Genomic DNA, 27,591 nt, shown 5'->3' with positions numbered 1-27,591 from the left:
TATGAATCTTTCCTTTCAAAAAGAAGTGAGACTATACTGCATGGGGTTGTTGGAAGACTCTTGGCATCACGTGCCATCATGTCTGCTTGATCTTTCCTTCCTAGAAACTGATTAGCAGGTATTCAGATGCATCAACTTTGTTTGAATGGGAGATGGAAATAAATGCTCCCAGAGACATCCAGGTTCTGACCCAGGCTTCTGAGCTTTCCTCTTGTCACTGTTCCGCTTGCTGCCTCCCTTCCTGCCCAGTTTGTAACCCAGCTGCACACTTGGCATTTATAGTTACAGCTAAACTAATCCCTTCCCTACTGCTTTTCTGTATTCCATAGTTGTTTGCAAACAAAACCCACAATTTCTTAAATATAGGGAAAGTCTTCATTGCATTTCAGTTTATGCAGTCTCTCTCTCCCTCTCCTCCAGTTTTTCTACATTTGGCTATGGGAATTCCAGTTTAGATTTCAGGAAACAGGAGAGAAGGAAAAACACACACACACACACACACACAGAGAGAGAGAGAGAGAGAGAGAGAGAGAGAGAGAGAGAGATGTAGAAGTTTACAAACACATTCCTAACTAATATGGGTACATCTGGATTGCATACCTGCTATTGTTCTCCAAAGGAAAGGACTCAGCATTTGCAGCTGCTTTATTCCTTTGCCCCTTGTTCTTAGAAGGAAAGCATAATCTTTATTGCTTAAAAAAGTGTGAAACAGCAGCTGCCCTGGGGCAGCTCTGACCTTTCTTTATTTTTCTACAGCAAATAAGAAACGAGTACTTCTCTAGTTCCATTTTGCCCAGCAATATTTCTGTTCAGGCCAACTGACGATGCTATGAGGCCTTTTCAAGTCTGGTAAATGCAGCTACTGCAGTAAAACTTTAACTGACACTTATAATGGCAATGGAGAGGGTTGCAACTGGGGCATTTAACTCTAAACAATAGGTTCCATTATTTAAGTTCCAAAAGGCCCAGACTTCCAAAGCACTTGGCTATCTGTGTTGCTAGCATCATATTGCCTCAGTGGCTTTCTGCAACTATACTACCTGAAGCAGTTTCCCTGAAGCAGTGAATATGGGTTTGACCTTGGACAAGGGAGGCTTAAGCTCACATTACTACTCAGTCCAAATACTCACTTGAATTGCCCTAAGCATATCACTGTTTCTCAGTTCCTACACATGACTGTGGTTGTTTCAAGGATAAAATAAGATGAAATATTATCGTATACAACAAAATGATACTCCTCTTGGGATTTTATGGTATAAACTTTCTTGCTCCAATGTATACCCATCTAACTGTGTGAATGTTGTGGTTGATTTCATGATGTTTCTCACAAAATGAAGAATGGAAACATGAGTCCCCTATCTCTTTCACTTATCCCACCTTTCTTCATAGGCAGTGTACTAGGGTTCCCAGAGTCACCCAGCCAGGCACTGATAAAATCCAGACTGCCTTAGCTTCAGCTGGGTTTTGGCCTTACGTATATGCCTTTAGAACAGGGGTGTCAAACTCAAATTCATCAGGGGCCGCATCAGCATTTTGGTCACCCTCAAAGGGCCGGTTGTATCTGTAGGAATGCATGTAAAGTGGAGGTTTCCTGTGTAGAACGGCTGGCGCCGCTAGAGGGCTGCCGTTCTCTGGCTTGTAGGCTGCCGCGCATGCACTGAAGAGGCGGCTTTCTTGTGTCAAAAAAAAACAAAACGAGAATAAAAGGTGAAGGCTGGTGGCCGGCGGCGGCTACACGAGCCACATGACGAGGTCTGGAGGGCCGGATTCGGCCTGCGGGCCTTGTGTTTGACACCCGTGCTTTAGATCATTATCTGAGACCTGTATTATTTCAGTGCCACAGATGCTGCCAGGAAGTTGAATGATTAGCATGTAGTGCCACCCACATGGTTGTGCTGAGAGGAATTCTGCCAGGGAATACCTCAAACAATATGTGGTTTTCCTAATGTTTGTACAGTTTATTTGCTTCAACCTTCACTTCTGTGAAAGAGCTCATAGTAGCTTAGGTATTATTCTCAAGTTGTCTCCTGGGCAGGAGGTTACATGGTTGTACATGCTTATACATGCACAGTTACTGCACCATGCACCACTCACCAGCATTCTGTTGTCCTCAACCACATGGGCATCCCCATATGATTTGCCTTTCAGGTAACAACTATGTTGTTGGGATAACTTTCTAAAAAGTTGTGTATGATGGCCCCTGTGAAGCATACAGGTTTACTGTATTTTCCAGTCAAATGTTTACTCCATGCATCAATGGAGAAGTATAGACTAGCATCACAGATCCACCTATAATATATATATGAGAAAAACAATGACTTCTGAGAGACCCTTGCTCATTTCGCCTTTTTTCAAGAAAGTAAAAAAGCTAAGCAATCTTTTAAAAATGTGGAAGTAGTACTAAAAATCATAAATTACTTTTAAAACATTTATTTGATAATTTGTTCCTTTCATGTTTTTTTGATGTATTTTCCTTCTCTATGATATACAGAAGCAGCTAACAGCCATTATGAAATAAAGGTGTATGTCCAGGGGTGGCCAGATGAGGCATTTTGTCTCTGGTGGTGGGTGTGGGTAGAGCAGTGGGTCAGGGCTGCCCTACATTCTTGCCACTCACCTCACTGAGATGACTGTTGCTGCCTCTGCTTTGCTTTCCACAGTTGTTTTAGTACCTGTGAAGACGACTAGCATCCCTCCATCTGAGGCCTCTATGCCACCACTGTGTCTTCTTCAGCCACACCCATCCCCACCACTAAGTCCCCCTGCCCTTGCTTCTCACTATCTGCTTGCCATGCTGGAAGCCTCTGGCAATTGCTGTCACTTGAGCTCTCCTTGAGGATGGGAAAGAGGGGTTCCAGCCACCCAAACTACACCACAACTGGAAAATATTAAAGTGCAATAGCTGCTTCAATCCAAGGGGATTGGGGATTACCATAGCCAGGCTCCATGACTTCAGCACCATTCCTTGATCCTTTGCAGGAAGTTGGGAAGGGAAGTGGCGGAGGAAGAGGCAGAGTGAGCAGGAGTTGGCTCTTTACACTTTTTCTTGCTCAGTTTCTTTGCTTTGGTGCCGGCAGGCAGAAAGAAAGAAATCACTACAATATGCCCAGCTCAGGAAGTAATCTTTATCTACAGTGGGAGCTTCTGCCAAACCCTCCTTGCCACTTTTAAAAATGTTTTAGCTAGCGGTCTGAACACAGAGCTTCTGAGCCTTTTGTGTTAATATATTAATGCTCTTATGCTTTGCTGTCAGTGCTTGCTGGTGTCCACTGGCTCTTCCATGGCTGCTAGGGAGTCATAGGGATATACCTCCTCCTGTTTAGACTCTCCAGTCTCCACTTCTGTCTCTCAGCACTCCAAATGTTCGGCACACTTCTGTAGCCCTACACCTTGTGCTGGGCATGCATACATACTCATAAGTCCAGTCCAGTTCTTTTCTTCCTCTGCATTCCCTTCCCACCACATAGTAGGGATGGGAAGGGGCCTCCAAAGCTACACACAAAGCACAGTTGTCTTCTTTTTAATGTTTTTAAATGTGCTTTTGCCCAGGGGGAGATTCAAGTCCTGCACCCGGAGGGGGCCAGACAAACCTGGAAATTTCAGGTCAGACCTGAAGATCTGGCAGCTGTACACCTCCATGCTTGAGAAGCCTAGACTAATCAGAACCGACATCATGCACAACAGCTTTAAAACTGAGACTTTGGGGTCAGTCTTCCGCAGCTCTATTTCCCAATTCAAAAGATATGCGATGCCTAAGTTTGCTCCTAGTACGTGACAAAGAGGTTTAAGCAAACAAAGCAGCAAGTGTACATGCATCCAGTAAAACTGCTTTCCAGGTGTTGCTTGCTTCCAGAATAAATATTGCTCACTTAAAATGCAGTCTGGTAACTGCTCAAACCTTAGAAATATTGACCAAGAAGCAGTTTAGCTAACTGCAGGCTGTATTGTGACATGTGGAAGGACCTACAGCGGATGAATCTGTTGGGCACCCCAGTACTTTCTGTCCAAGGCAGAACACTTTAGAAGCTAAATCATGTTTTTTTGTTTTGTTTTTTACATAGCAGAACAAAGTTGGAACTAAATGTGTCTAAACTTGTGCAAAGGTACTATTGGGTTCATAAAGCTCCCGTCTTTGTGGGATTAGGCTCCTAAGGAAAAACTGAATAGTCTGTGGGAAGCCTCTAGAGAGCCTGGAAAACTAATTAGATCATACTTCAAGGTGTTTTTTGTTTGCTACAAGCCAGATAGAAATTAGTCCCCAGTGTATACTTAATATCCATAACCCTATTTTCTGAGCTGATCCAGTCTTAAAATTACTAGTCAAACCTTGATCATTGTGTTGTTCCCTCCCTTCTTGATGCTAATGTGAAATGTTTGTGTAAACCAAGAAAAACAGAAAAAGAGCTTCTGTAGTTAATACATTTTGAAAACTTATTTCTTCACCAAATCCATAAAACCTATGCTAGTTTTCTTGGCTGATCTTTGCCCTTGGAATATTTCAGATGAATGCCAAAGTTGCATTTTCTGGTTCAGGCTTGGATATCCCTAGAATTACCATTTCACTTTAAAGTGAAAGAACTCCACATCAATGCAAAAGTATGTGGTGCTAATTGGCATGATGGATGAGCTACTTTCTTCTTGCTGGTGCTGTAGAGTTTTCTGAGATGGAAACTTATTTGCTGCTTCTGCTGCAACAAATTTGCCAATTTAGGAATTCAGACAAGTGGCTTGTATTATGAAGTAATTCACAAAGCCAAAGCAGATGAAAATGAATAGGCTCTATCGCTCCAAGATTCTCGAAGTATAATAAAAATAAATAAATCATGTGTGACAGAATCGTTATTCTAGAAACAATTCTGTAGCTCCAACACACACACACACACACGTGCACACACACATTGTTTGATAAAGTCCATTCCACTGGTCATCAGAAAATGTGGGGACTATGATGAAAATTGAACATTTGGGGTTTTTCTCCTCCTGTTTATAAACCAAACTAAATTCTATATCTCTTCATTTTAAGGTAACTGAGCTGCACAACATCAAAAACATAACCAGACTGCCTCGAGAGACAAAGAAGCATGCAGTGGCTATTATCTTTCATGATGAGACATCAAAGACATTTGCCTGTGAGTCAGGTAAGCAATTATTACCACATCTTCAGCCTGAGTAAATTAAGCTGCTTATGAAACAATGCTTCAGATGGATTAAGATACAGCATTTAAACAGGGTGCCTTATCTTAATGAGAATATGCTATAATATCTTTTTTTAGCATACAGAGATAAATGTGTCCCTCCCCCTTTTAAAAAAAGACTAGTTTGGGTGCTTGTTTCTTATTTTTCTCTGTCTGGACTTGGCTCCTAGTTGGATACAAGACTCTGGAGGCTTTCATCTAAAATTCTAGAGCTGAGTAAACAATGCCAATGGGATGCTATTAAGACAAGCGTTGACGTGAATTATCAGGGGTTGTTGTTGTTTTGCCAAGTATTGCTTTAGGCACTTACTAGGTTAGTAATAATCCTGTCACTATAAGAGAGTAGCAAAGAACAGCTAAAATTCCAGGACACAGAGAAGTTCAGCTTCAAATAGTTTATGGCTAGCTGTTTAGAACAAAGTTTTGATAGATCTACAGTACTCTCTACATTTTATGAAACAAATCATTACCATTTGCCAGTCATCCTGTCTTACAAGATTCAGTATTCTGGAAAAAATAAATTATGTTCTCTGTATGTGAATTCAATATTGGTATTAATTTCTCCCCCTTCACAACCAGAATGCTGGCCTGAGCTGCATGTCATGCGAAACCAAACCACGGATGATGATGATGATGATTTACATTTCTATACTGTACCACCCTTCTTCTGAGGATCACAGGATGGTTTACAATATAGAAATACAAACATGCATAACAAGCAAAAATAATACCTCCCCTGCACACAAGCAGTTTAAAATGCCATAGCTTGATTAATTTGCCAAAGGCCTAATTAAAGAGAGGAAATAGGAAAAAGAGGAATGTGGTTGCCTGGCAGCTAATGATATGCAATGAAGGTGCCAGGTGAGCTTCTCTGGGGAGAGCATTCCACAAGTAGGAAGCCACCGTTCTCATGTTGCTTCCTTCTGAACCTGTTGGAGATGTGCCACATGAAGAATGGCCTCTGATAATGATTACAGGGTCTAGGTTGGTTCATATGGAGAGATGCATATTGAGGTGTTGTGGTCCTGAGAAACTAACGAAGGGAGTCCATGCCCTGAATGACGTATCAGATACTGATGATTTTGTTGACATTTGGAAGCCCTTTATAAAATAACCAAATGAACATCCTGGTGACTGGCACTCACCTAATACACGTATAGATTTATGGGAAAATTTGATGCATTGGTCTTCTGTTTTGGGGAAGGGAGTTCTTGGAAGTTTTTCTTGAAAATTAATAAAATGTTTATAAAAACTGTTGCAGTCCTGAGCCATTTAAGGCTCTGTAGGTCAAAAAATCCCTTTGTATTGGTCCCGGAAACTAGTTGGCAGCCAGTTCAGTCAAGGGGGGATCTGTGTAATATACTCAAACCATCTTGCCCTGCTGAGCAACCTGGAGCAACCTGCACCAGCTGAAGTTTCCATACCATCTTCAGAGGCAGCCCCATGTATAACGTGTTGCAGTAATCTAACCTAGAGGTTACCAGAGCATAGATGACAGAAGTTAGGCTATCCCTGTCCAGAGAGCAGTGCAGCTGGGCCACCACCCAAAGCTTATTGAAGGCTCTCCACACTTTGGAGCATGAATGTGTGGACATGTCAAAAGATTGCAGCCACTTTGTTCCTCCCTAGTTGTTCTGCTGTTGCACTGTGATGAGCCAAACCATGGTTAAGACAAACCATGGTTTGGCTCATCACAATGCATGTTGCTTGAATCGAGGCTTGTGGTTTATCTCTCCTTGACTAACCACAAGCTGTAAAGAAGGTTTGTTCTATAGTTTATGGTTTAGGGTAAAACAAGATTTTTCACTGTTTGAACACACATTTGGAAGTGTATGTGGGCACAATCAGGGCACAAGTATCCACAACACCTTTAGTTTTATTATTAAAAAGAAAGAAATGATATCAGGATTGGAATTCTGGTGTGAAATTGCTGCATTGTTATTTGCTAAAGAAAGGGGAGTCACTCTCTGCCCTTTCTTAGGTACTTAAGTTAAAAGCATCATATATCTGTGAAAGCCAAAATGCTGCTTTTGAAGTTTAAGAATCTGTAGAACAAAAATGGAAATACCAAAACACAACTTGAAGCAAAGGAAAAACAAAACAAAACAATGGGGTAAACAAGAAGGTCTGGGACGCTGGTGGTGCTGTGGGTTAAACCACAGAGCCTAGGACTTGCCGATCAGAAGGTCGGTGGTTTGAATCCCCACGACGGGGTGAGCTCCCATTGCTCGGTCCCAGCTCCTGCCAACCTAGCAGTTCGAAAACATGTCAAAGTGCAAGTAGATAAATAGGTACCACTCCGGCGGGAAGGTAAATGGCATTTCCGTGCACTGCTCTGGTTTGCCAGAAGCGGCTTAGTCATGCTGGCCACATGACCCGGAAGCTGTGTGCCGGCTGCCTTGGCCAATAAAGCAAGATGAGCACTGCAACTCCAGAGTCGGTCACGACTGGACCTAATGGTCAGGGGTCCCTTTACCTTTACCTAAACAAGAAAAAGATTTAATGATCCAAAGCATGATTATGCTAAGAAACAGAAGAGGTACCATATCAGAATTGTGAATGGTTGTTCTGATTTTCCCTCAAGAAGGATTAGTAGAATCTGAAATGTATTGCATCAGTAAATCTCTTTCTTGTCTACCCCAATGTGTGTTGCTGTTGTTGTTTATTTGTTAATGGATTTGTGGACAAGGAACTTTGGGGGGATTTTTTGGTTTGTTGCTGTTGTTTTTCAATGTAATGTAGTTTTTCTTAGCAATTTCCTGGCCAGTGGCTTAACAGCTTTTGTTGGTCCATCCAGGTCCCAGTAAATGTTAGTTTCACACCTTCTCCCTTCACCATGTGCCTGATCAGACAATAAATATGCAATGTTTTAGAAGCACAACACTATCATAATTTTATGTCATAATTTTATGTCAAACTTGGCATATTTGGGTGGCAAATACTGCCTCCTCATACATCTTCCCTTGAATGGCACAATGTGTCATGAAACAATATGTCCACAGGTAAGCAAGCTGCTCTGTCACAGAGCTTGACCCCCAAAGTGTAAGAATTTTTTATTAGATTAAAGGAATGGAGCTAAGCAGCCCTCCTCATAGCTGATGACTCTTTGGAACATGCAGCTGTGGGAGAGTGATACAAAATGCTTGTTTTTTATTCCCTTGAAGTTTGTATTCAAAAGTTTTAAAAAGTTTTCTTAAAAATAATAATAATGGAAGTGGAAACTTGCTTCATATAGCTGGCTTCCCCCTCTTTTTGTGCATGGAAGTGCGTATTTATTGTGGCCTTTGTTCTCAAAACAATTTGAAATATTTTTCTTCATACCCATTGTTATCCTGCAATAAAAGAAAGCAAACATTTCCTGAACAGATCTTGTGCTGCTTTTCTAGTAATTTAGCTATAAGAAGCAGTGTACTTTTCAGTTCTTGCTTCTCTGCTTTGCTGCTTTCTCTGAGAAAACGCAGATGACTCTGAGAGAAGCAGATGACAGATCGCTTTGCAAAGCCAAAGCAATTCCTAGGGATATAAATGGCTAGGGAAGGAAGCCATCTAAAAAGCAAAAATTGTATTGTCAAAGTGCTCCCAGTGGGTTAGATTGTGCTAGGTCCCATGTGGTAACCAGTATTTCAAAGTGCAAGAGCAAATAGAGTAATTTTTCACAGATATGTATCCCTGTTCACAGATGAGCTAAGTCCATGGACTCCCAAGAGAAAATTACCCAGGCACTATGTTATTGCAAGACTTCCAACTCCCATTTCATTTTAAATCCTTTTAGTGTTGTTCCAGGTTGGACAGGGTGACCTTCTAAAACCTCCTTCCCTGTGGCTCCCTTTCTATGTTCCATCAGTAGTGTATGAAACGACTAATGCTTAGATTACATGAGTGGTTCCATAGCACCACTGTATCTGTATCTTGACAGCTGACTTTAATGTGGAAAACCCATGTGATTTGAACATTTTTTTTTGCACATTACATATAAAAGTGTTTGTGTAAAGGTAAAGGGACCCCTGACCATTAGGTCCAGTCACGGACGACTCTGAGGTTGCGACACTCATCTCACTTTACTAGCTGAGGGAGCCTGTGTGCAGTTTCTGGGTCATGTCACCACTTCTGGTGAACCAGAGCAGCACACAGAAATGCCGTTTACCTTTCCGCTGGAGCGGTACCTATTTATCTACTTGCACTTCATGCTTTCGAACTGCTAGGTTGGCAGGAGCTGGGACAGAACAATGGGAGATTTGAACCATCGACCTTCTGATCGGCATGCCCTAGGCTCTGTGGTTTAACCCACATTTTTTGCACATTACATACAGAAGTGTTTGTGTAGCAGCTATCAAAACTCAAAAGGTAATGTGAATGTTGGACATACATGTTTTCATGGAGGATGAAGATGTCAGTGACTACTAACCCTTTTAGCTATGTTCTACCTTCACTGTTGGATGTAGTATGCTTCTGAATACCAGTTGCTGGAAACAGGAGAGGGTATTGTTTCACTGGCTGGCCACTGTGAGAACAAGATGCTGAACTTAGGCTACTGACCTGATCCAGAGGGCTCTTATGTTCTTGTGGACTTGTGAGAATTCCGAACATACTTACAGTACTTACTTTTAAACCACACTTTAGCTAAAAATGTTCCCAGAGTGGCTTACAAGAATAAGTAGAAAGATAGCCCTGTCCTCTGCTTTCCTGCTTGATATTACAAGGCAGGCATAGAAAACTTGCTTCATTCTTTGATTCATTCATTCAGTTTATGCCCTGGTTATGATGGAACTGTGTGCACTGTGTGTTATTGGGGCTGTTGATCAGACCTAGACCAGTTTTCATGTGTGTTCAGATATAGTGTACATTGGTACTTTCGACATCTTTATGAAACCAATCAGAATATTTTGCAGAAATCTAGAACCTATGTCGGTGGGACGCAGGTGGCGCTGTGGGTTAAAGCCTCAGCGCCTAGGGCTTGCCGATCGAAAGGTCGGCGGTTCGAATCCCTGCGGCGGGGTGCGCTCCCGCTGCTCGGTCCCAGCGCCTGCCAACCTAGCAGTTCGAAAGCACCTCCGGGTGCAAGTAGATAAATAGGGACCGCTTACCAGCGGGAAGGTAAACGGCGTTTCCGTGTGCGGCTCTGGCTCTGGCTCTGGCTCTGGCCAGAGCAGCGATGTCACGCTGGCCACGTGACCCGGAAGTGTCTCCGGACAGCGCTGGCCCCTGGCCTCTTAAGTGAGATGGGCGCACAACCCCAGAGTCTGTCAAGACTGGCCCGTACGGGCAGGGGTACCTTTACCTTTACCTTTACCTTTACCTTTACCTTTACCTAGAACCTATGTCATAGCCAATTAAGTAAAGCACCATGATGATGACATAATCTTTCACAATATTTTCTGCATCTCGGGAGGAGACATTGTACCAACTAAAAGTATTATTATTTCCTAAACATAATTTGCTTGTTTCTTGTGTCTGTTAAAAAGTTAATTGATTACCCTAGGCCAGCCACTGTCCTTCCTGCCTTGAATTGTTGAGCAGTTACTTTTGCATAGGAAAGAACAAAAAGAATGAAGATTACATAGAGCAATGATAAAAAAATTCCTTCCAGTAGCACCTTAAAGACCAACTAAGTTAGTTCTAGGTATGAACTTTCGTGTGCATGCACACTTCTTCAGATACACACATTACATATAAAATTCTGAAGAATGCACACGAAGAATGCACACGAAAGCTCATACCTAGAACTAACTTAGTTGGTCTTTAAGGTGCTACTGGAAGGATTTTTTTTATTTTGTTTTGACTATGGCAGACCAACACGGCTACCTATCTATAACTGGAAATAGAGCAATGATGTCTGTCTATATATACACACAAGCATATATACTGAGCTAGGCGACCCCTGAAGTTTGCAGTCCAGATGAGCGACATTTAACCAAAAAGCAATGCATATGCAAACAATGGATCTTAATTATTATACACAAACAGAATTGTTAAGCAGGAAAAAAATAAGAAAAACCTTAGGTCTAATGTATGGCAGCAAAGATGGGTTCTACAATCTTTGCTTTTAAAAGAAACAAATGCAGTCCAAAATATGCTTACTGTGACATGAAAACACTACGATTTGATGCAAAGGAAGAGATCCTTTGTATTTTCTTTGGTGTCCTTTAAACATAGCCTGGTCTAATGGGAGATGCATTTGTATGAGCTAATTCCTTGTGGCTAGATGCTTTCTCTTGAGTGATGCAAACATGTGGGTGGGACCAGCCGGCATCTCTCTTCCCCCTTGCCACAGGGAATGTTATTACAGAAAAGAAGTTTCCATTTGGTTGTAGCTTCAATTAAAGGGCAACATTGTCACAATCTAATCTATTAGGAAATTGTGAGTAGAGATTATGGTGCCTGTATAAGCAAGCACTTCCTGTTGTGTGGCTACAGAGGCTTAATTTAACTCAAGAGGCAGCAAAGTTTCATTTTTGATTAAAATTATGAGGCATACCTTTTGGCAAAGATTGTGTGATATTTTTGAAATGCTATGGCTCATTGGGGTAAATTCATGAGTTTTCTAACTGGAAGGTAGGATATAATGCTCAGATATACAGTGGTACCTTGGTTCCCAAATGGCTTAGTTGTTGAACAAATTGGCTCCTGAACGCTGCAAACCTAGAAGTAAGTGTTCCAGTTTGTGCATGTTTTTTGGAAGCTGAACGTCCGATGCAGCTTATGCAGCTTCCAGCTGAGTGTAGGAAGCTCCTGCAGCAAATCAAGGAACTGTTTCGGGAGTCAAACGGATTCCCAGAACGGATTAAGTTTGAGAACCAAGGTACCATTGTATATATGTGTGTGTGTGTGTGTTTACTATTTTCAGCAATTATATGTTCAAGGTGCAACTTGGTGTTACACAAGGCCTCTACAGGTGACCTTCTATAACATGTTGGCAGTTGATATCTTATTCTTATCATTTGGTAGGATAAACACAGTGGGACAGCTCAGTCTTGAGTAGTTCAGCATAGCAGATGACAAACTGCATTCCAGTTGATGGAGAACCTGCACGTCCCCAACCCCCAATCTTCCTTGGTTGCAATGTCCATTATCTCTTGACTCTTAGTCATACTATCTGGGACTGGTGGCAATTTGAGTCCAATAACATCTGGAGAGCCACAGATTCTCTACCTCTCATTAAAAAATTCCTCATATCTCATAGCTCTGCTGCTGCAACTTCTTGTACATATGGGAGGCCTGATGTGCACAAAGCATGCCTTCCCTGATCCAAAGCTACCATGAGGATGGCTGACCTTCCCTATGTGCAATATATACTTTACATCTGGTAACTGTAAACATTTTCTTGCTTTTAGTTCATGCTAGTTCATTAATTAGTGTCCCCTTTTAATTAGGCAGCTGGATATTGATGGTTCCAAATGGATTAGTTTGGTTGGGTGAGGGAATGTCACTATGGTTCTCATCATTTTAAAAGAGCCAAGGCTTATGCATATTTGTTTTCCTTTGTCCTTGTTATCTCATGCTTTGTGTAGCAGCTTGCCTGAGAGCTGGGTTTTGGAGAACACAAAAGCTTGTTGCTATTTTGTGACATTTTGGTTGGTCCTAAAGAATGTATTCTCCAACTGTGGGTTTTGGAATATTTTGGAATATTTGACTCAGTTATATCTCTGATGTGTGGTACTTTCAGCTTTGCAATTGCTCAGATTTCATTATTGACCTTTATAAAAGTGCAAACTATTGACATTTTACTGTGTTTGCCAAACGTTTGTTAACAGAATCATTGAATTGTCAATCTAGTTGACTGGGACCCTCAATCTTAACATATGAGGGGGGGGGGAGCTAAACTCTGTTGTCTAAATTTTGAAAATGCTGTGAAAAACAATCTGTCCATTTCTTTTCTGCAGCTTTCCCAAACTCACTTTTTTTCACTGTTTCATGATATTTTAGACTTCTCTTTATTTCTATTTCCCCATACATGTTATGTCTTTATATAACAAGCCTTCAGGTAGGCCCCAAAGAAAGTACTTAATTTTAGACTCTCTCTCTCTCTCTCTCTCTCTCTCTCTCTCTCTCTCTCTCTCTCTGTGTGTGTGTGTGTGTGTGTGTGTGTGAACTAAATTGAGTACTGAGTACACCCACCCACCTCAGCTTGGTCTATTTATATTTCAGTTACTCTGTGAAAGCACCATCATTTGCTTTAATGTCTCAATATTTCTTCATTCAGTTAATCAGTTTGGAAAGTTGGGCAAAGTGAACCTAATCCACCCAGACTATCTCAGGGTAAAACACTGAGTCCAGAGAGAAATTCTTTAAGGTGGTATAAAGGTGTGCTTCTGTGGTTGTCTGTGATTATGATGTATAGTTAAAAAAGCCTTTTCGTAAGTTAGCTTTGCATGAGATCTTTTGGTAAGCTGGATGGGGGAAATAATTTTTGTATTTCAAGTACAATAATCTGGACCTCTCTCAAATTAAACTATTTAATGCTATCAGTCCATACACACTACAATCCTCCATGCATCTGTGCAAGAAATATAGAGGTGGGCAGCTTGATCGTGTGGGTTGGACTTAACTGCTGTGGTCATTTGATCTATGGCAGCTAAAGTGGTTATAGCAAGTGTGGACATGTCTTGCTACATTTCATTTCCTATTCTCCTATAACTCATCCTCAGTTCCAGGACTGATAAACATCACATTTAATGGAACTCTTAAAATATATCCCCTGACACACCCTAGATCACGCCCTGCATATAAGCCTTGATGGAGCAACCCCAACCACCGCTGACTTTACAGCACTGGCACTTGTGGGTTGCTATTAAAGCACAGCAACTGAAAGAACCAAGCCTTGACTTTTGCAGCAGATGTATTATAAACGCAATCTGGTTTTTAGTTGGAAGTCCAGCACTGTGACTCATAGTGCCACAGATTGCTCAAGGTGCACACATACTTGTCATTTTCAGAACTATTCTAGGATGCTAGAACCAGACTTACAGTAGCTGCCAGCTAGCGTAGCATCAGGGGTAACAGCCTGAGCTCAGCTACAGAAGCTGCCACTTCAAATCCCAGATCACTATGAACTACTTTCTGGCTCTGGGCAAGCCAGTCTTCTCTCAGCTTTGTGCCCCCTCCATCCTAATTACAATCAGCTAAGGAAGCTTGCCCCATTCTAGTTTAAGGCCCCGAGACCACTATACTGCTCTGTAGCACTAAAATCTTCTTTGAAAGCCCTTGGTGTAAACTGAGGTTGTAGCGTTTTATTGATTAATCAGTCGGTCAATAGTCAGGCAGAAAAATTATATTATTTTTTAGTGTAAAAGCTGAATATGGAAAGCACCATTTTAAACAGACACACACACATTCTAAGAATTTTCTATCTGGCCATTTAACATGGTTGGTCGTCACTGGGCTTCTTTTGTTCTCCCCCCCCCCCTTTTTTGGCACAGTAGGTGCTTTTTTGAGGGGAATCCTAAAAATGTACTTTTGCAAACCTTGGTTTGCAATGCCGATATCTCACTCTTGTTTTGCAGTTATCTGGTTTTTGCTATATAACTATTGGCACGCAGCACCTGAGTTTGATATTAGAGGGAGCAATTGTGTTGCGTGCCAGTATTAAATATAGCAGTCATTTTAGCAGACTTTCAGCTAGTCAGAGATGCAGCATTTCAGAAAATTCATAAAGTGATTAATCTATTTACAGCTGCATGTACTGCAAATACAACATAAATTGCCAAATGCAAGTGAGACCAAACAGTGACAGAAAACAGAAAATGAAAAATAGACCTGGTATTTCAGGTTAGGTGCAGTAAATTACCATGTTATTCATTGAAATCTCTTGAGGCCCAGCTGCTCATATATCATCTGTCAATAGCCTAAATTCCATATATAAATTTATGTCATTTTTGTGTGCTGTCTCTAAATGTGCATTATTCTCTCAGGATGCTTGGAGTTGCACAAGTCATGTGACTCTGCAATATGGCTCATACTTTCACAAATCCCCCTAAAGAGCTAACCTACATTCCAAGGAAATGAATAGAGTACCCAGTTCCACCACTGGTGAAATATTAATTTGCAGGCAAATTTTTATCCCAGCATTATGACTTTAAACCAGTGGGGCTAAACAATAATTCATGGTTTGTGGATGACTGACATCCGCAGTAGATGCTATTTTACTAGGGCTGTTAGGCACAGCCCTCCCAATGAGAAAGTCAAGCAATTTTTATGGACCCCCTTCCCCCCCAAAAAATATCAAAATCACATACTCTTTCCTGCCCCACACTCATTTTATAATTTCACGAACTTACAGAAGCCTGTGGAGGCTTTCTTTCACAGGAATGGGCCCACCATTTTATGACTGTAGCTTCTACAGGTGCGCCTGTCACTGGAAGTGTATTTTAAAGGTTCTGCTGAGGCTTTTTACTCCATCTCAGGGACAATTGGCTCTGGCCAGTATAGGAATATTGAGAGTTGCATGGCAGGCCACATTTTGGATGCTTTTCCCCACAAGCCGAGTAGAGGGTGAATAACACTTAGGACATTGGTGTGGGTGGAAATAACAAGTGTTATTGACTACAGTGAGGCAAGGGGGTGACATGACATTTGGAAAGGCTCCATTAGCCCCCAAGACTTCCGATCTCAAGCCCAATACACTATCCCAGCACACCTGCTGGGGACTGTCCTGGGAGTTGACCAGTGTAGAAGGACCCAGTGTGGCACATGCCATGGGGTTGGAGACTTACTGGTAACCTGAGATGGGTGGTGCCAGGCCCAGCCCACCAGGACTGGGAACTGGTGCGCCTTCTCAAGACCCCTTGTGTGGGCCTCCCCACATGAGACGTGGCAAAAGCTGTGTGCAAAGTGCCTAACAGTCATGTGCTATCCACTAAGAAAAGGCAAAAACCCCTCTATCAATGGTCAATGGGTGCTGAGAGGAAAATTCCTTTCCAGCTCTGAAAACCAGTGGCCACTTAATGCCTTAGAGGAAGACTTTAAAACCAAGGGAGGGCTGGGAAATCTGGTCCATGTACAGTGATACCTTGGTTTACGAACTTAATCCATTCTGGGAGTCCGTTCTTAGACCAAAGCGTTCTTAAATCAAGGCATGCTTTCCCATAGCAGCAGGGGACTCAATTTACAAATGGAACACACGCAACAGGAAGCAAAACATGTTCTTATTCTGAGGCAAAGTTTACAAACCAAAACACCTACTTCTGGGTTTGCAGCGTTCTTAATCCAAGTTGTTCATAAACTGTTCTTAAACCAAGGTACCACTGAAGTGTGTAAGAGAAATCAATAGTGGAGCTGATCAGTGCTGTTAAAGGATCTGACATTCCACCCCCTCCCAAGAGCTCACCAGGCCCTATGAAAGGAGTAGTTCAATCAGTAGACTGACTGAAGGGATAGCCCAGTCAGTAGAGCATGCGACTCTTAATCTCAGATTCGTGAGTTCAAACCCCACTTTGAGCAAAAGATTCCTGCATTTCAGGGGGTTGGACTAGATGACCCTAATGGTCCCTTCCAACGCTACAATTCTATGATCTATGAAATGAGAATGCCTGTGAAATCCCAGGTGGGAGAATTGGGGGACACTGGCTATTGTGGCATCGGTGCTGCCCCAAGGACTGGCACCTGCTCTTAATTCTTTGCTGGGCCACTCTTTCTATTTGGGATCTTCACACAGCGACACAACTCTACATGTTTGAGTTGCTTGCAGTTCATGGCCCACTTTGAAAGCCACATATTTGGTTAATTGAGTGCAATATAAATACTGCAATAAATCAGTTGTTTCAGAAAAAGAGGCATTCATGATTTAGGACTATCTTGTCCATAGAGTGTTTATTTATTTATATCATAGGCTTTCTACACCTCTTGATTGTAAAAACAAACAAACAAAAAACCTGAAAGTGGTTTACAAAAAACAAAACCGTAAAATCAAGAAAAATTGCAACCCTACTTTAAGACATACCAAAGTTAAAACACAATAACAGATTAAAATTGCATCAGCTTTCGAAGCATCTGGGTAGGCTTGTCTAAACAGTAATGTTTCAAGCAGGTGCTGAAAAGAGTACAGTGAAGGCACCTGCTTGATTTCACTAATGTGTAGGCACTGCCACACTAAATGATCAAATTCTTACAATGGTGGAATCGGTGATTGTAATAGATGGTTGATTATCATTCAGAGATTTCTATCCTGGTCTTCTAATGCATTCACATTAATAAGAATGGCTTACTACAATCACAATGACATAATCCAGAATAAAACAAAAAAAAACAGATCAACGATATAAAAGCAGCCACAGTAGACACAAAAACAGGCTACAAGAAGCTCATCTGTGCAGCACAACAAAAGCATATCAGAATTTGGAAGAAGTCAAACAAAGCTCCTGATCAGAAGGATCTGGCAGGCTGGCAAGGGAGGAGATGGCCTCTAAGGAGCGGATTAGGCTCTTTGTGAGAAAGTACCTTATTCGTAATATTTTAATGTTATGAATATGAAACTATCGATTATTAGAAAAGGAAACAAAAATGTTATCATCTGTTCAGTAAACAGGCGGAAAGAACACATAACCTTTGCTACAGTAGAGTTGAAATTTTATGGCAAATTTAGTGCTTCTCCATTAATGAAAGAAAATCCAGAAGCAAATCTTCCTGTATAAATATATACATGGATGAATGGAAAAAAGCACAAAAACACATGTTCTGTTTACCTAATGAAGTTTTAGACTATTTCATAAGAATGAATGTATTTTTTGTGCTAATCAACATTTTTAATATCTTCTACAGTATTGTTTAGATATTATTCAGTATTAACCAAAATTATTCACAGACACAGCAATCAGTGCAAAAAAATAATAATGCGAAGTTGTTTCATACCACCGGCTAAATTATTAAAAATGATCCTTCCTCCAGTTGTAACTTAGAACTGTTGGCTGTAATTTCATTGTTCTAAATCTAAAGAGAAACAATTTTCTCCCTTGCTTACTGCAGTTTAATCCAGGCAACAAAGCTTCTTATCTATGAAGGATACAGTAATCTGAACTACGTCAAACCCCAGTGGCATCTGTCACATCTTTTAAAAATGAAAAAGCTTGCTGAGCTGGCAACTTTGATTTTATAGCAACAGGCAAAGCAAAGGACAAGCAGCCTCGCTCCAAGTCCAGTATAAATGGCTAAGTGTCCTGGATAATATTGCAGTGGTAAAGAATAAACAAGCAGCCCCTTCCACTGAGATACTGGAGTTTGAACACAAAGTCTTATTTTTTCAGGGTATCGTATCTTACATTCTATGAGAGCAAATCACATGCCTTTTTTAAGGGGAGCAATTGGAGAAGAAATGCCCCAGATGGGAACAGGGGCATAGCTAGCTGCTCTGGCACCCAGAGTGGTAGGGGCAGGGCGATCTGCATACAGGGCCCCCACAGTATGCAGTGTGCCATTTTGTCACCCGCTTAGGGATGACACCTGGGGCGGACCGCACCCCTCTTTCTATGCCCCTGGATGGGAATCACAGATGGAGGGGCTTCATCAACACTGATAATGAATATTTATAAATAGAGATTTCCCAGTAAACAACGTTTGCTTTATTTTTGTAAGCTGCTTAGTGGGTCTATTTACAGTCATTTTGTTAAATAAACAATAAAATAAAATAGCTGTCCATTGTTGACAACTCTCCACCTCCACCCGAGAAACACAATCCCACTTACCTGTCTTATGTGATGGGGAAATTCACAGGGCAAATTCCGCTATAGGGAGGCAATGTCCTTTTGCCATGAATTAGCTAGATTAAACATACCTTAAAAACACAATATGCAGTTGGTAGCTAGTGCATCACCAATTACATTAATGTTTCAAAAGTTGAATCAGCTACTCTCACACCTCACCCCCTGCTTTAATTCTTCCTGCCTTTGCTTGATGGAATTAAGTGGCCAGGCCAAATAGATTGTCTGAAAGAGATAATTGCAAATCAACTTTGGGATCAGTTGCTTCTGTTTGACTGATCCTGCTTGGGTTTTTGGCCAGCACCTGATATTTCAGACTGTAAGTTTAGTTTCAGAGTGGTTGAAGACAATGTACTGAGGCCTGTACAGCAGACTGTATCCAGTCTGGGCCTGAGACACAGCAGAACAGAAACTGAGATGGGGGCTGCCTGGGGTTGATCTTACTGAATAGGCTTGAGAGTGGGCATGAATCCCCCCCTTTTTTCCATTGATCCTGCCTTGTTTTATAGATACGCCATATGTTGATTGTTTTTGATACCATCCTTTTCTCTGTCTAGTTCATACTTGTGTACTTTAAATCTTGATCCAGTCCCTCCTGTCAAAAGAGATTAGTAGATTTTGGCATTCCACGGGATGAGAAGATACTCACTGATAGCTTGTTTTCCCAGATGAGGGTGTATTCTTTATCCCCATCAGAAATGTCTTAATCAGGTCAGATAACAACAGCTGTCTGGACATCCTCTCAAGAGACAAAAGCTTCTGCTCAAAATTCTGTCTGCATCAAGAAAGGAATGGTTGTTTGGTGCTCGCAAAGGTTACAAATTTATTGTGAGGGGGGGAGGTAGTTTTCAAAATTTAGATCCAAGCCACATTTGATTAACTTCTGTCACCTAGAAGCAATTATCGTAATCGGTCTCAGCTCCTTTTGCTAGACTTCAGGATGCACATTTTTTTTCTATTTATAAAAGTATTTCTCTACCGCCCTCTTGCAAAACATCAGGTACAACAACATTTTTTTTAGGGATACAAAGCATCTATGAAACATGTAGTCAGAGAAACTATATATAACTATAAAAGATTCTATATTCTCTTGGGAGCCAGAGACTGGTCAAGGTCCAGAATGACCTACCACTACCAACTCAGTATGTGAGGACACGTGGCAGCCTTCCTCATATACCTCTAGAACAAGGATGGACAGACAACCTTTGGGCCTCTAGATGTTGTTGAACTCACATCAGTCCCAGCCATGTCCAATGACCAGGGATTATGGAAGTTGGAATCTGACATCCTCTGGAGGGCCACAGGTTTCCTGTCCCTGCAATATCCCATTGTGATGGTGGAGGCTTTTGCTTTTAAACAGTAAATAAATAGTAAAGGGTACTTAATGAAATTGTTTATAAGTAAACAGTTGAAGACAAGGTCAAAACCAAGTGATTTACTTTAATAATCAGGACCAGAGGATTATTGCATCTATATACTATATTGACTGGACATAAGCACCATGGCTTTAAAATGGGAAAAAAGAGAGGAAAATCAGGTGTAAGCAGGTCAGAAAGTTGGTTATGGGCCAAATGGCAGCTCTTGCATTCACATATACATAACATAGTCTAAGCAAGATGCTTTGGATGACTAGTGGCAAAAAGCACATCCATCTATTAACATTATAATATAACAAATGAAGTATGATTTGATATAGATATAGGTATAGATATAGACAGAGATACAGAGATATAGAAATATAGAAATATGTAGACACCTCCCTACTTCCAGGCTCCCACGTGCATAAGTGAAATCATGTAAAGTGGGGAGCAGCCCATTTAATACAGAGGGAGCATGGGGAAGAGAGAGAGGCCCTAGAAATCAGTTAGGGCCGCTGCCCAGCCTTTCCAGAACCTGCCTGCCTGGCTGCAGGGAGCCAGTGTGCATGGTAGCAGCTGGCCATGGAGGGCAAGGGCTTATAAGGGCACACAACAGAACTGGTGCTATGACCTAGCATACAACGCCAGCTTAACTTAACACTTGCCTCCCATATATGGGATTGCTCCCTTGAGCCATTTTTGGGATTTTCAGCATTAAGGAAACCTCTCACGTTTCTCATCAAAACAAACCATCAAACCTTGGAGTTTAGTACTATCCTTCTCTCTTCTTCTCCCATTAACTGTTATGTCACCCATGCAACAAACAGATTGTACATATCACGGTGGCAATTAATAATATCCTATGAAGGCTCCATATTTCTGCTGCAAAAGTCATCTGGGCTAACAAAAATGGATAATGTGAATTCATCTTCACAGACCAAAAGATGATGTGCCTTAATGTCCCAAGTGATCAGGTTTCCAGTACAGTGAGCAGGCTGCAATTAATTTCCACTCACTATTAATCAATTTAAAATGCATTTGATATTTTTAACAAAAGCAATCATAAATCAAGATTAGTGTGTGTGTTTGTTTACTTTCTTTAAACTGGAAGTTGTTCCATTACTACCCCGTAAATCAAGTGCTGCTGTCATTATGTACCTTCTTTTAAATTAAATCAAATACTGCAGATGCTTCATGGTAACTCCTGGTAGTTTATTTGTTGTTCTTTTTCTTTCAGAGCTTGAGGCAGAAGAATGGTGCAAACATCTTTGTATAGAATGTCTAGGAACCAGGCTTAATGATATAAGCCTTGGTGAACCTGATCTACTTGCTGCTGGAGTACAGAGAGAACAAAATGGTAGGTGTTTAGGTCATCTGGCCTCATTTATCTAGGCTACTCTAAACATTCTTGCCTCAACTCGTAGTAATTCATTTGTGGTACCTCGGCTTGGTTCTTTTATCTCTGACAAAATCTTGGTATGATGTTCAAAGCCCAAATAATTTTTTTAAAAAAACAACCCAGTAAATTTTGTGCCTATTTGTTGCACATGAAAATTGCACTGCAGTATAGGATTTGTAGTATTTATGACTGACAAAAAAGGTGATGTGGGATATCATTAGCTTACAGCTTACACTAAAAAAAATTTTTAGAAGATTATTAGCATTATTTAAGTTTGTATATCACCCTTTATCCAGGGATCACAGGGCAGTTCACAACATAAAAATACAAGATGAGAAAATAAAAAACTTAATAAAAAAATGAAAACAAACCAGTAACCTCCCAGCCCACAAACACAAACCATCTTCAGAGGCAGCCCCACATATAATGCATAGACAACAGAAGTTAGGCTATCCCTGTCCATATAGGAGTGCAGCTGGGACGCCAGCTGAAGTTCATGGAAGGCACTAGAGAGGCCTCAAGTGACAGCAAAGGATCCAAGAGTGCTTCCAAGTGATGTACCCACTCTTTCAGAGGGAGTGTAGCCAACCCCCAACTCAGAAAGTCATCCAGGATACCATGGTCATTGGTATCAAAAGCTGCTGAGAGGTCAAGTAGAATTAAAAGGGACATATTTCCCCAGTCTCACTCCTGGCAGAAATCAGCATACAGGTTAGCCAAAGCAGTTTCTGTGCCAAAACTGTGCCTAAACCCTGATTGAAAAGGATCCAGAAAATCAGTTTCATTCAAGAGTGCCTGGATCTGGTCCATGACCCCCCGTTCAAGAACCTTACCCAAGAAGGGAACATTGGCAAGTAGCTGGTAATTACTTAGATTTTCCAAATCCAGGGAAGGCTTCTTAAGGAGTGGTCTTACCACTGTTTCTATCAAGCAGGCAGGGACCACCGTATCTCACAAGGAGGCATATTCTGCATAGATACCACCAAAATAGACGACGGTCATTATATAGTGTTAAGAAGAAAACCCTTCCTGCATTAATGTGCAGGAGGTACCATGTATTTCAGAAATGCTAGCAGAATTTTTACAGTAATGTTTGAGGTGTAGTCGCTGGAACTGAAGTACTGGGCCTGAACTTTGCTCTTTGCAAACTATGGAAAGTAAGTGTGTCCAAGAAGGGATGTCCATGAGCTATGACTATCACAGTAGCAGGTAAGCACTGATGGAGCTGCTGGTCACATAAGTGGTCTGAACTGAATGGAAAGCCAGGATTGATGCTTCATTGCACCATTTTACTACATTGACAGTTGACTACTAGTAGAAATGAACACAATTAGCATGCTTATTGTCCTGTGGTAAATAAATGGGACGAAACAAACATGATTAGGCCAGCAGACACAAGGTCTCTGTGCAAGGCACACCCATAAGGAACCAAAGAGGTATGATTAGTGGCATCATTTAAAATGTAAGGAGTGAGTGAAATTGATGTTTCAGTAATATTCTGTGATGAATCATTAGGTACATTCCCTCAGACATTGCAATTTTGATAAATATCCCCCAGCGTAGAAATTTACATTTAAATTAACAGAGCTAAATCTGTCACCCTAACTCTAGAAAGCAAATCAGACATTGTGCTTGTATGTAGCAAGAGGACATGATGTAAACTGTTCATTAATAAATTCATTAGCTATGGGGAGAAATAGCATCTCTATAATAGGAATATAAATTTGGGTTTATCAATTTCAATGTATTCACCTGTACAAATCCTATTTAAATGGGTGGAAGCTTGTGTAGAAATTTCCAATGAATTACGTACATGTCCTTTGTTGTGAAACCCATAAAGAAGAGATTGTTCTTAACATTGAATTCCACCCTGTATTTTTCAGGGTTGTAAATATTCTGGTTGTAAATTGTTTTAACTGGTATTAATATTGCATTTTTATATTGTTGCCGTATGGTGAAGGGCAGGAAAGAAATCTGATAAATAACAACAGCAACAGCCACTATGTTTAATTAATTTAATTTAGACAGGTGTTCATGTAGCACAAACCTTCACAGTTGTTGGAAAATGAAACTAATGGAGCAGTTGAAATGTGATGAGGGCAACTTGGGAAGAGGTGGCAAATAATATAAAGCCAGGACCTAAGCTGAACCTTGAATTATGCCTTTCATTGTTCTTACACAAATATTTTGGCCTCACTCTAAGAACATAGCCACAACATTTCCTTCTGTATCTCTACTAACAGCGCTGAGTCGTTGTGTCCCCCCCCCGCCCCCGATTGTGTTTGTTTTCTTCCACTTCTGTTCATCTGCCTTTTCATTCTATTTGCACATCAAAGATCTGTAATGCAGCAACTAATGGATGGTTAGCTGTGCTTTGTATCCAGCTTTCCATCTGGGATGATTTATGCAAAATGATATGATTAGAATCTGAAATCCTTTCGGTTTACAGTTGTTTTGCTTTATTGAGGTGAAATGGTATACACGGATATGGGATTTAAAGAATGAGTTTGTGTTTTTCTTTTATTATTTAAATGATGATTGCCAAGTTTTCTGCATAATCAAAATGCTTCATTTAGGCTTTGCATTGTTCATTCATTATGGCCTATTCCATGGTTTAGGTGGTCATCTGAACTGGGCTACAGTCCCTACAGAACAGTTCCATGTGTACACTTAAAAGCATATTTGAGATACACTATTTTTGTTTTTTATTTATAAAAATATTTCTAAACTGCTTTGTTAAAAGATGTCATGATGATGTGCAATAAACATTATAAAATTATAAAACATAGAACAAATGACCAACACAGAATCAAGTTAATTGTCTGAAAAGGCTTGGCAAAAAAAATTAAAAAATATTTTCAGTACAGGATGAAATATCAAAATTGTAAGCATTTAAATAGGAACAGTGTTCTAAAGTACTGCTGCCATTGCACTTAAGGCCTTAGTTTGTGCAGAAACTAAACACTGGGACAATCAGGGCTTTTCTAGATAAGCTCAGTGATAGGACTGGTATGTAAGGGACAAATGGTCCTTAGAGTAACCTGCAATTAGCTGAAATTTCTAAACCAACCTAAAGGGTAGTCCCACATAGAGAGAACTGCAATAGTCCAAACTAGCAGATGCCAAGGCATGCACCACTGTGGCCAAACTATCCCTGTCCAGGAATGAGCATAGCTGGTGTACCAGCCAAAGCTGTAAGAAATCACTCTTAACAACTGGGGACACTTCTGCCTCCAGTAATAGTGATGGCTCTAAGAGTAGTCCGAAGCTGCAGTGCAGCCCTGTCAAGAACAGGCATCCTGCTTATTTTCCAAACTTAGGAATGACTAACCCATGGGTTTCTGTCCTACTAGGATTGAGCTTCAGTTTCAGTACATCTGACTAGATCTGCTAACCAGCCATTATTGCAAGTAATATAATGTTCCAGCATGTAAACAGGTAGCAGAGGAGTAAACACCAGTAACCTTCAGAATGGTCCTTACAAGAATGCTTTGAGATGGAGCTGTTATTTTCCATCCATGAGCTGTCAGGTGTATTTTATTTATTTATTGTTTAGGATGTATCTCTGATCAATCATATTTGGCCTGTTTATCTTCCTGGGTTCTTCCCAGGAAGCCAGTATTTGTTTATCTATTTAACTTAGCGATTATATATCTGAATTGGTTTATAGAGAACATTCTACTCCAAAGCAATTGCTAAATAGTCCAAACCAAACATAGGATCTCATTATCTGTCTCCCTCTCCCTCTGTCTGTACCAGGGTGATTTCATTTTTCTAAACAAATTCTGTCTCAACAACTTTGTTCTAAATTTGTGTCACTCTCTTTCTACAACTGGAAACACATTTGTTAGCAAGATCCAATAATGTTTTGTGTATATATGTCCATTAGCTTTTCTGAAAAACCCAGGGAATGGAACAATTTTCTGTAGAATCTTTTCAGTGCCTTGCATCATTTATGGATGATTATTTTCTGTTAACTTTTTAGCCACTTGGTTCTATTCCTGTAGTGTACCAATGCATAACTTTTTGTCTCAAGTCCTGAGTAATCGCTGTTGCTTCTGTTTCTTTGCCTTGCAGCTGATGTTCAATTTAATCATGAACATTTCTTCTTAATCCATGACACCTCACCTTAGACACTGACCTCCAATGCAGAGCAGACAAATGTCTCTTGACATTTTGAGTATATCATGTTGCCTGAATGCCCTTTTCCAATAACATGCTCGAATAATTAAAGGAAGCTATGGGTTTTCTTCCTTTCTGTTCAACTTTTAGGTTTTGACTGTATTTTTTGCCCCACACCCAGAATGAAGACTTGATACACGGATTGGTTATATTTATTGAAATATAACAAGGAAGACTTGTGCCAATACAAACAGAAGTGTAAGCTGGTATAACCTATGCTAGCAGGCAGAAAATCTCATGCTTGCTGCTAAGCACCAAACCGTCTCAAAGCAGCTCCATCACCCAAACTGAAGGGAGGCATAAAACATATTCCCATAAAGGGAAACCATATGTGGATTGATTGACAGGTGCCAGCCACCCCCGCTGCTCAGCATTCAGAAGGTGGCACATATGAGGCTGCAAGACCACCATACCAAGCTGCCCCCCAAGCTATTCAACAGTGGTGGTCCTTAGTGGAGTGCCCCCCACTCAACACTATAAATCTGGTTACAGATGGAAGACCTGAATAATCAGTAAACAAATGTGCTGAAAACTGTGAAAATCAGAAATAGCATATGAAATCAGAGTCTTCTGCAGTGAAGACATAGCCTTTCATACTTGGGATTTAGTTTTAAAGTACTTGTTGCAAGACTGACACCCATTAGTGTGATTAATGAGAACTATAGCCTCAGAGGAGAGGATGGATAGCCATGACATTGAGTGAATCAGCTTAGGAGGTATCACTGGGACAAAAATTAAATGGACTGAGACAGAAAATAATATTGAGACTAACAAATTTACTTATAGCCATATGGGAGCTTTAATCTTTGACATATACATAAGAATTCTTTGGCCACATAAATTTTTCAAAAAAACTTTTCTCAGTTTTTCTCTGGTTTATTTCAGGCTTGTTTTTCTATCACCTGTCGAAAATTGCATATCATTTTGGAGTGATATGCAGTGAGTTGCAACTCCTTTGTAATCCCTAGCACTGGTTTTGCTGATTCTGTACAAGATTAGATCCTACATTGAATTTTAAGTTATTAAAACCTTACTTTTTTTAGGATAATCCTGTTAAATGCTAGGTCATATATGACTTCAGTATCCAGAGATCAAGACACAAGCTAATGCTTAGTGGTTTGCATGTGGGAGTCAGAGATAATATATGCGCTAGGATTACAGAAAAGACTAGTATTAGATGAGCTGAAATCAGTAATGGAGGTCCATCTAAAGACACAAGTGTTGTCAAGGATAAGACAGTTGTTGGTGGAAGAGTCCATCTGGAAGAAAATGACAGTGGTGAGTGATGGACAGCTATGCAGAGTTGCTGTGATGCTGGATCACAGCACTACTAGATCAAGCCTGTAACCAAGATTGAGAAACGGAATCCACGTGGGTCTTCCAGCAATGAAGTCACTTGTTTAAACCCTACATTCTTAGCAAAATATGCCTCTGCATTCTGAAGCACTAACACCACATCACCCAGGAGCAGCAAGCTTTTCAAGCTCTAAGTGTGATGCTTGTTTTTTAATTCAGTCAAATACAGTAGCAGTGCTATTATCTTTTACATTTCTGCCTTCAAATCTTGGGTTGAACAGATTTCCAAAATTGTGAATTGGGTGGCAACAAAATTCTGCTGCTGTGTTCTTTCTCCCACTCTCAGCCTTTTGAGGCCTAGATCCATTTACTATGACAGCAAGAGGAAGTCCACAACCTAAAAAGGGACTGAATCCTTCTTCCTTCAGTTGTGGCAATGACAGTGCTCACTAGAAGCAGAAATATATATTGCT

The 27,591-nt window shown here is 40.7% G+C and overlaps 1 protein-coding gene and 1 long non-coding RNA gene across 3 annotated transcripts in view; both read left to right on the top strand.

The window, feature by feature from the left end:
- The window catches only part of LOC307219674, a 586,866-nt gene that overhangs the window by 366,088 nt on the left and 193,187 nt on the right, over positions 1 to 27,591 (top strand). The window lies entirely within an intron of this gene.
- The window catches only part of DOK6 (docking protein 6), a 181,391-nt gene that overhangs the window by 91,635 nt on the left and 62,165 nt on the right, over positions 1 to 27,591 (top strand). For both annotated transcript variants that reach the window (XR_013840470.1, XM_079982984.1), the window contains exons 3-4: positions 5,024 to 5,138; positions 21,479 to 21,598. Coding sequence is in view for 1 of the 2 variants with exons in the window: in XM_079982984.1 (XP_079839110.1) it covers positions 5,024 to 5,138; positions 21,479 to 21,598 (235 nt within the window). In the remaining variant the exon portion in view is untranslated. The remainder of the gene's footprint in view (positions 1 to 5,023; positions 5,139 to 21,478; positions 21,599 to 27,591) is intronic.

The sequence above is a fragment of the Podarcis cretensis genome (genome assembly GCF_951804945.1).
Source record: "Podarcis cretensis genome assembly, chromosome: 7".
NCBI classification, from domain to species: domain Eukaryota; kingdom Metazoa; phylum Chordata; class Lepidosauria; order Squamata; family Lacertidae; genus Podarcis; species Podarcis cretensis.
The sequence above is the reverse complement of the archived record's forward strand: the minus strand, read 5'-3'. Positions and strand labels throughout refer to the sequence as shown.